The sequence below is a fragment of the Notolabrus celidotus genome, chromosome 13 (genome assembly GCF_009762535.1).
Source record: "Notolabrus celidotus isolate fNotCel1 chromosome 13, fNotCel1.pri, whole genome shotgun sequence".
NCBI classification, from domain to species: Eukaryota; Metazoa; Chordata; class Actinopteri; order Labriformes; family Labridae; genus Notolabrus; species Notolabrus celidotus.
This window is the reverse complement of record NC_048284.1, coordinates 8,845,986-8,863,930: the sequence shown is the minus strand read 5'-3', so window position 1 is coordinate 8,863,930 and position 17,945 is coordinate 8,845,986. Positions and strand designations below refer to the sequence as shown.

General features: G+C 39.9%; 1 protein-coding gene across 3 annotated transcripts in view; it reads right to left on the bottom strand.

Annotated features, from left to right (window-relative positions):
* rgs6 (regulator of G protein signaling 6) overlaps window positions 1–17,945 on the bottom strand; it is a 124,551-nt gene that overhangs the window by 13,800 nt on the left and 92,806 nt on the right. For all 3 annotated transcript variants that reach the window (XM_034699722.1, XM_034699723.1, XM_034699721.1), the window contains 8 exons: window positions 12,761–12,812; window positions 10,762–10,826; window positions 10,439–10,515; window positions 8,959–9,040; window positions 8,734–8,808; window positions 8,200–8,301; window positions 7,758–7,819; window positions 1,970–2,080 (listed from right to left, as the gene is read on the bottom strand). In XM_034699722.1, coding sequence (XP_034555613.1) covers window positions 1,970–2,080; window positions 7,758–7,819; window positions 8,200–8,301; window positions 8,734–8,808; window positions 8,959–9,040; window positions 10,439–10,515; window positions 10,762–10,826; window positions 12,761–12,812 — 626 coding nt within the window. The remainder of the gene's footprint in view (window positions 1–1,969; window positions 2,081–7,757; window positions 7,820–8,199; window positions 8,302–8,733; window positions 8,809–8,958; window positions 9,041–10,438; window positions 10,516–10,761; window positions 10,827–12,760; window positions 12,813–17,945) is intronic.

Genomic DNA, 17,945 nt, shown 5'->3' with positions numbered 1-17,945 from the left:
CTTTACAGTTTGGCTATTTCACTGTACTCCTCTGATCTAGTTTAAAAGAGGACTGCTCTGATTAAAACTCCTGTGTGGAGTTTTGAGCCAGTTATGAAACAAACTGAAATCAATACTGATGCCTCAACCTGACCTACAAAAGCAAACAAGAACATCAGCAACAATACTGACTTTTCTGAATCATATTTTTTTGGTGGCTGCAATCACCCTGAAGGAACAGCCTGTTTTTTTACATTTTTCGAAAACACATTTTTACAATGAGTGACACATCCAACAGTTAAAAACCAGCAGGATGAGATTATTTTGTAGCTTCACATATCCAGGACAAGCTCAGGAAAAAGTTAAGAGGGGCTGATTTGTCCACTATCTATCTATCTATCTATCTATCTATCTATCTATCTATCTATCTATCTATCTATCTATCTATCTATCTATCTATCTATCTATCTATCTATCTATCTAAGTATCTATCTATCTAAGTATCTATCTAAGTATCTAAGTATCTATCTAAGTATCTATCTAAGTATCTATCTAAGTATCTATCTAAGTATCTATCTAAGTATCTATCTAAGTATCTATCTAAGTATCTATCTAAGTATCTATCTAAGTATCAAAGTATCTAAGTATCTATCTAAGTATCTAAGTATCTATCTAAGTATCTATCTAAGTATCTAAGTATCTATCTAAGTATCTATCTATCTATCTATCTATCTATCTATCTATCTATCTATCTATCTATCTATCTATCTATCTAAGTATCTATCTAAGTATCTAAGTATCTATCTAAGTATCTTAGTATCTATCTAAGTATCTATCTAAGTATCTATCTAAGTATCTATCTAAGTATCTATCTAAGTATCAAAGTATCTAAGTATCTATCTAAGTATCTAAGTATCTATCTAAGTATCTATCTAAGTATCTATCTAAGTATCTATCTATCTATCTATCTATCTATCTATCTATCTATCTATCTATCTATCTATCTATCTATCTATCTATCTATCTATCTATCTATCTATCTATCTATCTATCTATCCATCCATCTATCTATCTATCTATCTATCTATCTATCTATCTATATATCTATCTATCTATCTATCTATCTATCTATCTAAGTATCTAAGTATATATCTAAGTATATATCTAAGTATCTAAGTATCTATCTAAGTATCTTAGTATCTATCTAAGTATCTATCTAAGTATCTATCTAAGTATCTATCTAAGTATCTATCTAAGTATCTATCTAAGTATCAAAGTATCTAAGTATCTATCTAAGTATCTAAGTATCTATCTAAGTATCTATCTAAGTATCTATCTATCTATCTATCTATCTATCTATCTAAGTATCTATCTATCTAAGTATCTATCTATCTATCTATCTATCTATCTATCTATCTATCTATCTATCTATCTATCTATCTATCTATCTATCTATCTATCTATTTATATTGTTTGAGAACTTAATTATTCTTTTTGTCAAAACGTATCATTTCCCACCATGCAATATGAGCAGTGACAGCTCAGCACTTAGAGATTTGTAGCTTGATAGACCTGGAATAGCTCAACATATCATCGAAACAAAAATCCCTAACACAAAACATCAACAAAAACAAGACATGATTTCAATACCATGAAAATTAATATTTTCCAGTTGACCCTGTATTGATTTGTTGGAAGCAATCCGCCATGTGTAGGCATGTCACCAACATCTGATGCATAAGAAAGTATAAGGTACAACAATACAGCCTCTGTTGGTGTGGTCTAACATTAAAAGGATTTTATGGTCTGGCAGTAACAAACTCTTACTTAAAGGCCAAAATGGACAAAAAATGCAATCACCTTTGATCAAACAGCAAAACTGAAACAGAGGCTGTATTTGGAGTCTGACTTTGAGATCTCAGCTTCCAGTTCATAATGAGAGAAAGTTTCTTGGCTGTGAAAGTGAAACTGCAGGGGACTGGGTTTGTACCTGGTCTCTAGATCCCAGAGAGACTGATCATCGCTGGTCCATGGGTTAGACGGCTCCAGTGTCGTCACAAACGGGTCATACTCCATGTACTGCTCAGTGTAGCTTATCAGGCTAACACAAACATAAACACACACAGGAAAGAGGACAGAAGAAGTTGAGGACACAGCTGTGCAAAAGGAAACAGACCAACTTGAATTCAAACCATCTGTCCGATGGGATCAATATCTTTCTAGTTGGGTGGATAATTGTAAAATAGAGTTCATTTTCAGGAGTAAACTTGGACAACCGTGTAGCGGGAGCATCTGTTCTGATCAGAGTCCACTGTGAGATGTGACTCTCTGACTTGTATTTAAAAGTCTGACACAAACAAGAAGTGAAAGGTGCTGTGAAGCAGAGAGTGAGTAACAGTACCGCTCTGCTGCGAACAGTTTCCACCAAAACTCAGAGATGTACTAGAACAGTTTCTTCATCACACCATGCAAGCCACTGTGGAATTACTCCATAACATACATTGTATAGAGTATCTGCAGTTCAGCTATTACAATAATAATAATGTCACAGGTTAACTGATTTTGATTGTGCATGGCTGACATTTGAAGTTATTTAAAGGAGATAGAAGGGTAATTCTGCTGAACACATCCTCTGAGTCTGAGAGCAGTGAGACCTTACCATGAATAAAGAAAGAAACAGAGAAGGGGGTGAGTAGAAAACCATGTTTTAGAATTATTTCATATTAGGAGAGCATCTCAGTCTAAAAGTCATTAAACCAAATAATTGGACTAGAGACTATAAATAAAAATCATAAATGGTCAATCATTTAGTTTTAAACTATGAAGCCCATGCGGAAGTTTTAAAAACTGCAATTCATCGAGAATCTGCTTGTGGCTGGCTGCAGAATCACCGGAAACCACATACACACCAATTCCAAAAAGACAATATTAGTAAACATGTTTACAGCCTTTGCTTTCGTAGCTAATTTCTCTATCTGCACACTCTGTACGGTGGGTGAATTTTTTTTCTAGGGCGACGGTTCAGAAGATATTTAGATTAAGAGTTTTTGCCCAAATAAGGACATGACTGATTTGACTCCTGGTTGGGAACACATAGCGGTTGGCTGGGAGGCTCAAACTAGGCCTGGTTGAGTTCCGCATTTCCAATATGGCTGCCGCCATCAATTGGCTTCAAAAAAGCACTCAGGAACAGATGGATGACGTCACGGATACTATGTATACAGTCTCTGGTTTGAACAGAGCTTCTGTGTCACTGTCGAGGCATCTGGACTGCATAAAAGTACCAAAATATATAAATAGCATTTCTAGAGGACTAACTCCTTAAGCTCCTAAGCTACAACAGCCACTTTCAAAAACAAAGAGACACCTAAATGTTTGAAATCCAGCAAGTGCAACTTGTAAATGAACAAACACAAAGAAGATTGCAGTTGTACAGTACAGTGCTGAATTCACCAACACACAAAGTCAGTAGAGGATTCAGGACCATGGACAGCGACAGCAGGAACAGAATAACTCCCCTCTCTGTAGAGTTGTCTACGTGGACTTCTTTATATCTATTTGCACAAGTTGAGTTGCAAGAAAGTCTTCTTGTGAGCATGAAATTAAATACAGCTCAGCCTGTCAAAATTTGAGTGCATCGAATGAACTAAAATAGCTCAAAGAAAGACAGGATTATGAGCTAAATGTGTGTTTAGAGCCCCCATTCCTTAATGTCACTACATCTACACAACAAATAAGACTATCTTTGCATTTAAACTTGAATAGGTTTTATCTATAGCAGTAAAGCATCATACAATCAGCAACATTTCCTTTATTCTTCATTTCCAATCTTCTTTATGCTCTTAAATACTTATTTAGAGCTGTAGGACATTTTAAGGAATCCTTTCAAAGGTGTTTTTTCTGCCCACTGAATTATAAATTTACATGCTAGTTATAATGAATCTATACTTGTGCACAAATTCATGCTTTTGCTTTTATATACTTTTTTATTTGCAGAGTTGTTCCTGGTTTTTATTTTGCACACTCAAGAGACTAATTGGGTGAATTCAGGCACAGCAGCTAAGGTAATCCCAGCAGCAACCAGCTGCTTTACAACCACCTTAAGAAGTATGGTTTCTACCTGCTATAGTTCCATCAAGACATTTTTCATAGCAGAAAAAATGATTAAAATTGACCAATTATTTCTAAAGGGATTTAATTAAATACACATATAAATGTTTTCCAATGTTATCATCCTACATGATTGATGTTTTCCGTCATGTTGTTTCTCACAATGTTTCGATAAACACGTCCAAGTTTCACGCTCTGCGGAGCATCAATTAAGCTCAGCTCAGTGTGTGAAGTGAGGAGGTTAAAGGGTCGTTAATGGGAGGCCGAGCGGAGCAGCCGGCAGTAATCACAGTTTTCTGCTCTGCTGGGGAGTAATGGCCGTCCTGACTCAGTGAGCAGAGGATGGGACTGTCAGGCTGCCTCACACACACGAGGGTCTCTGCCACCCAGGGGAACCAGGAATACATTTGTACATATTCTTTATGCCTCTTTTGTAATGTGAAAAGGTTGACAAAATACTTTGAATGCCTGTACAGCTTCATACAATCTAAGGCCATAACCCCACAATGAATCAAACATTAGGAAAGCTTTCAGGCGGTGTTTATAAAACCCTCAAACCATGCAGCAGCTTTTCAGATAAACCTCTTTACCAACCCTTCAGCTCTGACCTTCCCCACTTCTACTAAAATTCCTGACCCCAAAGTGCAAACGCATAAAGTGCAAACACATATTCGTAACAGATCATTTCTTCTGTATTTACATTTAAATAGGAAAAAAGACAGTTTGCAGAGAAAGAGGAAGAGGAAGAATTATGTCTCTAGTGAATCAGGTTGGTTTAAGTTTGGAATAATCATCATCAAATGCTCAATTATTTTGGAATACTTCACTGTATTGTTTTTCATGATGCAGAAACAATAATGATACTCTTTAAACGAAAACTGCATGTGACACATTTGTAAGTATTCTATTTAGAAAGATTGATTTCTAAGAGCAACAGATTGGAATATTCCAGCTGCGATGTTCGATATTTTGATTTCAGAACCAAAGGTAGTAAGAGTATTATGATAGAACTGGATAAATACGATACAATTCAAGACTATGGGATTACAAGACTACATGTAATACCATACAAAAAAAAACATTTCAGTATGATCCAGTATGATCGGATTAGATATGATACAATAGAATAATATAAGATGGAATAGGATAGGATGAGATGGGATAGAATAGGATAGGATATGTTAGAATATGATATTAATGGAAAGGTAAGGAAAGGTAAATAAAGGAAATAATAGGATTGGATAGGATAGGATAGAATATAATAGTATAGGATAGGGTAGGATAGGATAGGAAAAGAAAGGTTAGGATAGGAAAGGAAAGGTTAGAATTGGATAGGATATATTAGAAACGGGTATTAAAGGAAAGGAAATGAAAGGATAGGATAGGAAAGGATAGGGCAGGACAGGACAGGACAGGATAGGATAGGATAGGATAGGATAGGATAGGATAGGATAGGATAGGATAGGATAGGATAGGATAGGATAGGATAGGGTAGGGAAGGGTAGGGAAGGGTAGGGAAGGAAAGGAAAGGAAAGGATAGAATAGGATAGGACAGGATAGAATAGGTTAGTACAGGATAGGATAGGACAGAATAGGATAGGATAGGACAGGATAGGATAGGATAGGATAGGATAGGATAGGATAGGATAGGATAGGATAGGACAGGATAGGATAGGATAGGATAGGATAGGATAGGATAGGATAGGACAGGATAGAGTAATAGGATAGGACAGGATAGAGTAATAGGATAGGATAGGATAGGATAGGATAGGACAGGATAGGATAGGATAGGATAGGACAGGATAGGATAGGATAGGACAGGATAGAGTAATAGGATAGGACAGGATAGAGTAATAGGATAGGATAGGATAGGATAGGACAGGATAGGATAGGATAGGACAGGATAGAGTAGGATAGAAAAGGAAAGGAAAGGTTAGGATGGGATAGGTTAGGATAGGATAGGATAGGATAGGAAAGGATATAATAGTACAGGATAGGATAGGAAAGGATATAATAGTACAGGATAGGGTAGGATAGGATAGGATAGGATAGGAAAGGAAAGGAAAGGAAAGGTTAGAATTGGATAGGATATATTAGAAACGGGTATTAAAGGAAATGAAAGGATAGGAAAGGATAGGACAGGACAGGACATGCCAGGACAGGACATAATAGGATAGGATAGGATATAGGTAGGGTAGGGTAGGCTAGGGAAGGGTAGGAAAGGAAAGGAAAGGAAAGGAAAGGAAAGGAAAGGAAAGGAAAGGAAAGGAAAGGAAAGGAAAGGAAAGGAAAGGAAAGGAAAGGAAAGGGAAGGGAAGGGAAGGGAAGGAAAGGGAAGGGAAGGGAAGGGAAGCTAAATAAAGGAAAGGAAAGGAAAGGAAAGGAAAGGATAGGTTAGGATAGGACAGGATAGGACAGAATAGGATAGGATAGGGTAGGATAGAATAGGAAAGGATAGGTTAGGATAGGACAGGATGGGATAGGTCAGAATAGGATAGGTTAGGGAAGGAAAGGAAAGGATAGGACAGGATAGGACAGGATAGGACAGGATAGGATAGGATAGGATAGGATAGGATAGGATAGGATAGGATAGGATAGGATAGGATAGGATAGGATAGAAAAGGAAAGGAAAGGTTAGGTTAGGATAGGATAGGATAGGATAAGATAGGATAGAGTAGGATAGGAAAGGAAAGGTTAGGATAGGATAGGTTAGAATTGGATAGGATATATCAAAAAAGGGTATTAAAGGAAAGAAAAGGAAAGGAAAGGATATGTGAGCGGATGCACGCTGTGCATGGCGTGGCAGGATAGGATAGGACAGGATACAAAACGATACAAATAATATGATATAATACGATCCAAACTATACGATACGATACGATACAAGATGATAGAACAGTATATGATGCAAAGGAGGACTATAGCTGATTTCACATTATTATTATTATTATTATTATTATTATTATTATTATTATTATTATTATTATAGATCAAAACAATAATACAACAATAACCATTCACATGTAAGTAGTAGATTTCCCTTGTGGAATACCCCCAATTCTTTTTTTTCACCTTCATCTACGTACAGTATCTAACCCTGCTGGCTGAACCCAGAGGGAATAAGAGGTTGGGTGAAGTAGTCCATTTTTGTCTTTTCGTTCTTGCTGGGCTGTGGCATATATGGGATCAACATGCATGTTGAATGACAGGCCCAGGCTTCTGTTTTGCCACTGGACATCTATTCCAAATTGCCAAACAGATAGGGAGGAGGCAGGGAAATCCAGGAAGAAAACACAATCGGACAAACCTCTAACCCGAACCCAATTCATACCAAACCAAAGCACAAATACTGTGAGAATCAAACTGTCTTACCAGTGCACTCTACTTTCACATCCTACAGCAACCATCACAGGTTCATATAGAGATGTCAACAACAAATAACCTCCTCCATCTGCCACTGCTCTATTACAGGAATAGTGAAAAGAAAGTCAAGAGAGCACATGTTTGTCTGATTATAGATGGTCGCAGAGAGCACAGCAGATGGGAAAGCAGACAGGAAAAGCTGGTATTTTCTCTTCCACTAGAATAGATACGGAACAAATAAGATTTGGACCTGCTCCTCACGATGTGCAGGGGTTTTCGTGCAGCAGAGATAGAGTTTCACATACCTTTCAGCGACTTTGGACATCTTCATACAGTGACGATCTAGCTGTTTGTTCAGGAATAGGATCTGCAAGAGGAAAACACAGGAGTCTCTTTTTATTTTGCTGGCTTTGTTGGAAAGGAATGGTATGATAAGTGCCCTTGCTATGTAAAATATGTGTATGACAATGTTTATGATGGATAATCAGGGCCTATTTTGTCATAGGCTGGTGCATTCGGTTGTTTTGGGCTTTCTTTCTTTATCTCTGCAGTTTTTTTATTTAGAAAACAGATCTCCCTTTGAGAAGAGTTCAGTAGCAGAGTTCCTGCAAAGTGCTGTGTAGAGCTGTTAATCTTTTGTTGTCATTAAATCTAATGCTGATGTCGTAAATATCAAACAAAGTAGGACTAATAGAGAATATTCTGACCGGTTTGTCTTGCAAAGTCAATATTAAGGTGAAGTTTTACCTCTTTCTCCACATCCTCCTTGGTGTTTTTTCGGCAGTGGTGCAACGGAGTGTGTTTGGGACTCTGACACTGTGTTCCCTCCTCTGTCACGCCATACACTGACTGGAACATTTGAAAATGAGAAAGAGGACAGAAGTGAGAGAGGTAATAGAGGAAGAAATTTGTTTTTTGTTATTTCTTTTCAGAACAAAGTAATGCATAACAACAGCAGCACAGACAGCCACAATGCAAAGTGCAGCAAAATCAAAGGTTATATGAAGTTAAAGGGATTGTTTAAACACATCCAAGTCAACATAAAGGTGCAGAAAAATATTTTTGCTACTTTTTTTTTGTCAAGCATTCACAAAACACACTGGAAAAGACAATTCTCAACCTTGAATCTGGTGTATAATTCTTGTCACATATACATTTAATTGAATGTTAAAAGAAATACTTAATACACTGAGCCATCATCTTAAAAATTTCAACCATCAAGGTCTTCTTGAATTCCACAGTGAAAGGGTTAATGTCTTGGTTGCATCATCTGAGCTTTACCTTTTTAACTCTGTGAGGGTTCTTCATGCGTCGACACTTCCTGATGTCCATCTCCGTCGTGTTCACACACCCAGGCTGCAAACATGACAGAAAAAGGGAAATAATCTCTTATCTAAATCAACACGTTTCTCCTTAATTTGACAGAAAACGAGAGTGAGCTGTGCAAAGCTGAAAAGGAGGCTTTTGATGAAAGACGAGGCAGACGTCTCTCAGATTGAGGCTCACCACAGGTCTGTGGACGTCCCAGAAGGCTCTCTCCTGGCTGTCGAGGATCTTTCTCTCAGTTTTATCCTTTTTCCTGTCAATCCTGCAGATCAGATCAGTCAGTGTGAGAAACACAGCACACTTCTTTGCTGGAGTCAGCATTAAATGTGGCAGGTGAATAAGGATGGGAGGATAAGAAGGGATGAGACAGACTGGGGATTACAAAGTCTACATGTCCATCATTTTTAACAATACTGAAGCTCCCATGCTCCACGATTTAGTACAGTCCCTTGACTTAGAAGTGCTCTATATCAGCTGAATGTGTAATATTCACAGATACTGATGTATCTCTGTAGCTACATGACTGCCCTAAAGGAGTGTTTCTTTCATTTTGACATTGTGATTTTCTCTGAGGACAAAACTGCAAGCCAACAATCCTGTTTCCATCCATTTCCTCTACCCTTATACTTCTGAGTTGACCCTACCTACTAGTTGCAGACATAAATGTGAGCATACATACTTGTGTGTCAATGTGTAGGTGTCATGCTGTTGAAATGCTTGATGGTAGTGTGGTCTCTATTATAAGTTTTCTGCTTGCTTTTTCACAGCAATTCCAAGCGTATTTTGTTAGTTTAGAGCTGATACATGTTGCTGTTTATCATATGGCAATTATTACAAGGAAGATTAGGTAGGAAATGTCGGAGGAGATTAAGTGCATGCCCGATGTACGGCCAATGAATGGTGATTCCGGAAGTGCTGTAAATGCAGGAAGTGCAATGCCATCCAGCGGGCTAATCTTAGGGCTTGCTTCGACGCATAGTTAGTTCAGTCAGACAACTCACGTTTAAATTGTTTATTGTAGTAGCAAATACATATTCATGTTTGGTGCCCAGGCTCCGGCCTCAAAAAATACTGAACACCCCCGGAGCCTGCAGGTGGATGCTGGGGTGGCGGTGGGGATGAAAGAAAATTCAGCAATAGGCATGCAGGGCAGCAGAGGCGTTGACAGGCAGAGGGAGAGATGGGAGATTTTCCCAGTTTAAATAGACCACCAAGTTGAGAGGCAGAGGGCAGGATTGGATGATGGTTATGAGAGTGGGAATTGTGACGTGTATAGCAGTGCAGCTCGAGATGTCTGCCTGAACTAGCTTGCAGGCGTCGCTCCATATTTTGGAGGAGTTGCACGTCAGGCCACTGTGTTAAAAAAGTTCTACACAGACCTTCCACATAGGCTACAGATTCGATTTGACGCAGTAGTTATAAACCAGGATTTGGAAGCAAACATCACTGGACCCACTGACAACACATGCAGTAAGTATGATGTGGTAAGAAATTCCATTACAGGGGGTTAATAGAGCCTGTCAGAAACACTCACAGCTCATAGTACGAGGGGTCACATTGAGATTTTGCTGCATGCTGTATCTTGTACCTTAGGTGTGAACGGCAGCCCTGCATGCATTGTAGTTTCACGTGTTGCTGTGGTAACAGAGCATGCACTTACTTGACCTGCGCCTCAGCCTGCATGTAGATAAACTCCCACTTCCTGGCAAAGGCTCTCTGCAGCCTGGCCAGGTTCTCCTGTTAAAGAAAAATGGTAGAGGCATGTTGTTACACAGAGAAAAATAACAGTAAAACTAACTAAATGCTAAAAGAGTTTGACTCTGCTATCAGATCCAATTTAGGTCTCATATTATCACACACACATACACATACACACACGCGCACAAATCTGACCTTAAGAGGCAGTGTTTTTCTGCCCTGCAGCCTGACACACAGATCAATACTGAGAAGTAACATAGCTCGGAGGAAGAGTCCGAAACTCACCGCCTCATAATCTGCCAGCTCCAGTCTGGTCTTATTCTGCATGGTCCGCTTGCACAGGTAGATAGCTGAGGGAAAGAGAGAGCGATAGAGAGGATTGAAAAAAGTGGATTTATCGGTATACACACTCTTCTGCTTCCTCCTCTATTCATCCGTTCATCCATGCATCTCTCATCCCCCATGTACCTGCCTTAGACCTCCTCAACTCCCATAGCATGAGAGTAAAATCAGTTTGAGAAGCAGCCTCTCCACTGCTCAGATGCTTCTTGATTATGAGGTGGAGTGTGAAGACTCTCTAAAGTTGTGCCTCTGTGACAGGATGAAGGGCAGGAAGTGGAACGGTGACTGACTAATCCTGTCGATGGGTCCTTCATGCAGCAGAGGGAACATGTACAGTTCACGGCTCGCTGGATGTTATATTTTCTTTCGCCAGGTATGAAGAGTAATATGATTCAACAGCCAGGTCAGGTGTTAATGATCAAGGGCTTTTGAAGGCATTCAATAAAGTATGAATCATGTAAGAAATGTATCATGTATTAACATACATCACCACCAAGATTTCTATCTAGAATATTTCATTCTGATTGGTCAAAACCTCTTGACAACAATTATTAAGTCTGAAAAGAATAGATGGCTCTGGGGACAACCTGATCACACAGCTCACATGAAGAATTATACTGTTCCTGATTTCACCTCTTTTGTAGTTATTTTCGGTAGCCCCGGTAGACAAACTTTTTTAATATTTCTCTCAATTTATTCAGGGAGCACAAAAAATTAAGACTAGTGGTGAATGGCTGACCAGATCCCGGCAGAGAAAGAAGGTTGAGAAGTGGGATAACAGCATACAAAGGAGCAAGATATGTTGAAACACACAAGAAATTGCAGAGTGAAAAAGAGGCATCTGCCAAATTGAAGAAAACAGACAAAGAAACAGCAAACTGCAGTACAGTATGGGCTTTAGGAAGGTTACATGACTGGTTAAGTGAAAAAAAAACTCCAACAGACTTTAGAAGCAACAAGGAAGGAGACCTTATACATGTGCTGCTGTTATTTCTGAATCTGTAAAGAATAGTAGCAAAAGAAAGCTTATGTTTAGACATTACTGTTAATAAAAATGTTAAATTTAATGTTAATTTAACCCTTAAGTAGTCTGATAAAAATACTATTGGTAGCCTATAGCCAGTGGTGATCATCTGGTTGAGAGACAAACCTACTGTACCACTGAACCACAGCCAATCAATCAATCAATCAATCAATCTGTATTTATATAGCGCTAATTCATCAAAAATTATATCACAAGACATTTTACAAACAGAGCAGGTCTAGACCGTACTCTACGTATGTTCTATTATTGAGAAAGACCCAACATCAAGACAGGATAAGATTCAGTCCCATCTTACAGACAGGACTCAGTCTGATCTCATCTTAATCCACCATGAGCAGAGCACTTTGCAGCATTTAGCAAGTTACAGCAGCAAGGACAAACTTCCTTTAACAGGCAGAAACCTCGAGCAGGACCAGACTCATGTTAGACACACATCTGCCTTGACCGAGTTGGGGTTTGAAAGAGGGAAAGCCGCAAAGTTTAAGTGATGGATGCAATGTGTAAAAGGCTGTTGTCAGTGTCCTGGTAAATCTAAAGTTTTGAAATACGGTTCTGGTAAAAGTAATGTTCACCCTATAAAGTGAGGACCAATCATATCTTGCCTTCCCATTTATAGACAGAGCAAACGCCAAAGTGCAAAAAACTGCAGTTCCCAGAGTTTCCACTTGAGGCTGGTTTCTAATGCCTTGAGATCCCCCTTTGGGCCCATTACAAAAAGGCTGACTTTACAGTATAATTGAATCTGTTTTAAGAAAAGTACAAAAAAAAGTGTTGGTCTCAATTGCTCATTTCTGTATTTGTACACTCCACACCCGGGGGTATTTTGTTGTGCGACCCATCCATTATGATTTATTTACTTATTTAAGAAATGTCAGTGTTTCTCTTGAAGGCACTTACCGTAGTCTGTGTTTTCAGGCTCCCAACAGTTGGACGGCCAGAAATACGGTGCCTGACAGGAAAACAAAGTGAAAAGGTGAGAGCTGAAAGTTGACGGTTTTAAAGAACAAACCCCACGGCATAAAAAAAAGTTGTTTGAGAGTCAAACAGTGTCCTTTCATTACTCTCTGCCATGAGTGACGACCGTGCCCTTTACTAAATAGTTGTTTTCCTCTCTGAGCTGCAGCAGTGCACATGATTGCTTTGCACCACAATGTAAGCAATCAAAATATTTTTATTATCAGGACTGAACAGATTCAGAACAGCTGACTCCTAAAACTTTTCCACCAGTGTGAGGCATCCTGGGGTGCTGCAGAGGCGTGGGAGTGCTGCAGCGACACAATAAACAAGAAGCAATGAAAAACAAACAATAGGGGAAAAGCAGAATGATAGAACCAGCAGGCAGAGAACAGACGCTGACAGGAGAGATACAGTGGGGCAAAAAAGTATTTAGTCAGCCACTGATTTTGAGTTCTCCAACTTAGAAAGATGAGAGAGGTCTGTAATTTCCATCAGAGGTACACTTCAACTATGAGAGACAAAATGAGAAAAAAAAATCCAGGAAATCACATTGTAGGATTTTTAAAGAATGTATTTGTAAATTATGGTTGAAAATAAGTATTTGGTCACCCACAAACAAGCAATATTTCTGGCTCTCACAGACCTGTAACTTCTTCTTTAAGAAGCTCTTCTGTCCTCCACTCGTTACCTGTTTTAATGGCACCTGTTTGAACTGGTTATCTGTATAAAAGACACTTGTCCACAGCCTCAAACAGTCAGACTCCAAACTCAACCATGGCCAAGACCAAAGAGCTGTCGAAGGACACCAGGAAGAAAATTGTGGACCTGCACCAGGCTGGGAAGAGTGAATCTACAATAGGCAAGCAGGTTGGTGTGAATAAATCAACTGTGGGGGCAATTGTAAGAAAATGGAAGACATACAAGACCATTGATAATCTCCCTCGATCTGGGGCCCAACGCAAGATCTCATCCAGTGGGGTCAAAATGATCATGAGAATGGTGAGCAAAAATCCCAGAACTACACGTAGGGACCTGATGAATGACCTGCAGAGAGCTGGGACCAAAGTAACAAAGGCTACCATCAGTAACACACTACGCCGAGAGGGACTCAAATCCTGCAGCACCAGGCGTGTCCCCCTGCTTAAGCCAGTATATGTCCAGGCTCGTCTGAAGTGCCAGAGAGCATATGGATGATCCAGAAGAGGATTGGGAGAATATCATGTGGTCAGATGAAACCAAAATAGAACTTTTTGGTAAAAACTCAACTCGTCGTGTTTGGAGGAAGAAGAATGCTGAGTTGCATCCCAAGAACACCATACCTACTGTGAAGCATGGGGGTGGAAACCTCATGCTTTGGGGCTGTTTTTCTGCAAAGGGGACAGGACGACTGATCTGTGTTAAGGGAAGAATGAACGGGGTCATGTATCGTGAGATTTTAAGCCAAAACCTCCTTCCATCAGTGAGAGCATTGAAGATGGAACGTGGCTGGGTCTTCCAGCATGACAATGATCCCAAATACACCGCTCGGGCAACGAAGGAGTGGCTCCGTAAAAGGCATTTCAAGGTCCTGGAGTGGCCTAGCCAGTCTCCAGACCTCAACCCCATAGAAAATTTGTGGAGAGAGTTGAAAGTCCGTGTTGCCCAGCGACAGCCCCAAAACATCATTGCTCTAGAGGAGATCTGCATGGAGGAATGGGCCAAAATACCAGCTACAGTGTGTGCAAACCTGGAGAAGACTTAAAGGAAACGTTTGACCTCTGTCATTGCCAACAAAGGTTATGTTACAAAGTATTGAGTTGAACTTTTGTTATTGACCAAATACTTATTTTCCACCATAATTTACAAATACATCCTTTAAAAATCCTACAATGTGATTTCCTGGATTTTTTTTTCTCATGTTGTCTCTCATAGTTGAAGTGTACCTCTGATGAAAATTACAGACCTCTCTCATCTTTCTAAGTGGGATAACTTGCAAAATCAGTGTCTGACTAAATACTTTTTTGCCCCACTTTATTTGATATAACTTGGTTTTGAATGACAGCGTTAAGACCATGTTTCCAGCATCAATACGAAGCCACTTTTAGTTGCTTTTCTTTCTCTCGCCTGAAAAGTGAGACGCTAATGAGTAGTGATTATCTTTATGAAGCTTTTTTTTCTCTCTGCTAGCCTTTCTCCTTGTCTTCTCCCTCCACTTCACTCTGAAGGAGGAGGACCAAGGTCAGATCACGGCAATGTGCACGTCTGTCTGGTTTAATTAAACTGCTCCTCCAGCTCGGGTGGAGCCTCAGCCCACTGACAAGCCTTGGTGAAGAGGATGGAAGAAAGAAGATGCTACACAAAGATCTCTCTAATCCTGCTCCCCCCAGAGGAATGTGAAAACATTGTTTCCTCTTTTTAATTAGGAAATTCAGGATAAAACAACCAAGCTTAATTAATCTGTGACTCTAATACTGCTGTCTTATCTGTGAACAGTGATGGAGGAGTAAAATGTCAGCAGGATTTTCTTTCCTTTTATTCCCTGACGAGTGTACGAATCTACAACACAATGTCTCTCTTTTGGTAGCCGCCCACTCAGCCCGAGCCCAGACCGGCGTCCCTCGCTTGCTTGATGAATATTTTAACACATCACCATTCATTTTTAATAGGGTCACAGGATCCCAGCGTAGTACTGAAGAAGCTGCAGACAGTGGACAGGGCCTCTTTGTCATCCAGATCAAGACTGGTGTGTTGTAATTCCATAACTGAACAAGTAATCTTCTGCAGCTGATTGGGGTCTTTATGAGGGTATGAGAGCCAACACAATCAGATTAACCTTGGTGGCTTTTTCTTTTCTAATGCAGGATGAAGAGGGGATTAGTTTGAGCTTAGGTTTGCTAATAAAGGCATGGTGTAAAATGCTTCTATGGGAGGAGAAAAATGGTAATCCATAAATATTAAAGACCTATTATTAAATAATAACCCTTTATTACCCGGCTTTCTTACTGATCTTCCGGCTGTGTAAGATGCTTGATTCTGATTGGCCAAAACCCTGTGACGACGGTGATTAACTTTCACTAAAATTAGCAACGCCAGAGGAAAACTGATCACACGTCATGTCAAGTCAATCCGCAGAAAAGACTTCCGGCATACTTTACTTCTGCAAAAGTCCAGGTAACTTTATTTCCTGTTGTGATAGCAAACATCCATCCATCCATCAATCCATCCAACCATCCATCTGTCTTCTTCCGCTTATCTGGGGTTGGGTCGCGGAGGCAGCAGTCCAAGCAGATTGCCCCAACATCCCTCTCCCCAGCAACACTTGCCAGCTCCTCCTGGGGAATCCCGAGGCGTTCCCAGACCAAGCTGGAATATATAATCCCTCCTTCAAGTTCTGGGTCTACCCCGTCGCCTTCTCCCAGTTTGACCTCTAAAGGGAGGTGTCCGGGAGGCATCCTTATCAAATGCCCGAACCACCTCACCTGTGCAATGGCTCTACTCCAAGCTCCCTACGGATGTCCGAGCTACTAACCCTATCTCTAAGGCTCAGCCCAGCCACCCTTCAGAGGAAACTAATTTCAGCCGCTTGTATCTGTGACCTAATTCCCTCAGTCAGGATTCATAGTTCATGGACAAAGGTGAGGGTTGGAACGTAGACCGACTGGTACATTGACAAACATCCATTATTTCGAAAGGATGCAAAAGGTATTTATACTAGAACTTAAAGTGACAGGAGTAAATAATTTCAACTAAAAGAATGATCACCAGTAAAAACTGTTTGATGTATTAGCCCCCCACGAAGAGGCCAAGGCACTTCCTGTCGTCTGTTATATTTTTCTTTCTCTTTACGTTACCTGTAGAGCAGGTGTTGAGGAACTACAAGCAACATATACTCTACACAGTAATTAGAGAGATTTAGTTTCGTAGCTTATTGATAGCACATGTACGTAAGAGGATTAGGGCCACTGGGGGCGGCAGTAGCTCTGAACTGAAGGGTCGCCGGTTCGAGTCCCAGTATGGACGAAGTATTGGCAAGTGGACTGGTGGCTGGAGAGGTGCTGGTTCACTTGCCTTGGCACTGCCGAGGTGCCCTTGAGCAAGGCACCGAACCCCCAACTGTTTGGGGTGTGCTGGTTAATAGCAGCATCCTCACTCTGACATCTCTCCCTAAGTGCATGTCCACTGCATGTGTGTGCATTGTATGTATACCAAAAACTGTGTGTGTAGCATGACTGAAAAATAACACAAGTGAAAAATAGAATTTCCCCCCTGGGGATTAATAAAGTACGTTCTTCTCTTCTTCTTCTTCTAAAAAAATTAAGGTGCAATCTTTCATTAAATCCTGAAATTAAAGTTAGGATTCCGATTTATGTTTCTGAGGTTTTTTTCCGGACATTCAGGGACAAAAAAGTCTGAATTCTGAGATTAAATTCAGAAAAAAACATATATATATTGCACCTGAAACTTTTTTCCAGCTGCCCTTATCCTCTTCTGACACATGGTATCTTGTATGGGGAATAAAAAAGAGAAATCCTCCAACGATCGGCATGGTGGGCCGCCCAGGTTATCATCTATGTGTGATAAATCATTGTGGTGCATCCTTAGCTGAAAAACCTTCAGCATCGACAGATTTAAGATACGTAATTATGTGAAACAGGAGGAGTCAAACGCAGATAGCTCCCTCTGCTGTTTGGAAAGGGTATCTATATTCATTTTTCATCTCACCGATTTGCATCGTCCTGTGTGTGTTGATGTCTAGAAATAAGATGTTGTTTCTGAACTTATCTGACTGATGTAGCTTAAATGAAGTGTGATGACATATTTTGACTTCAAGACAAATGCACTAGAATAACATGTTAGTTTTATGGGAGGAAACAGACTATTTGATGGAAAGTACTGTCCACAGTTTTGGATAATTTAACTACTTGAAATGATAAGTCAGGCTTGATGAAAAGTCAGGGGAACACAATGTTCACACAGTTCTTTGTTTCACCTTGGACACAAAAGGAAAGGATAAAGCAAAGTCATTAGATAAGATGTGTAAAAGTGACCTGCCACAGGTGCTAGCAAGAGTCACAGAATCAGACTATATCCTCTGAGATATGAATGTTTGTACAAAATTCATGATTATCTATGTAATAATTGTCAA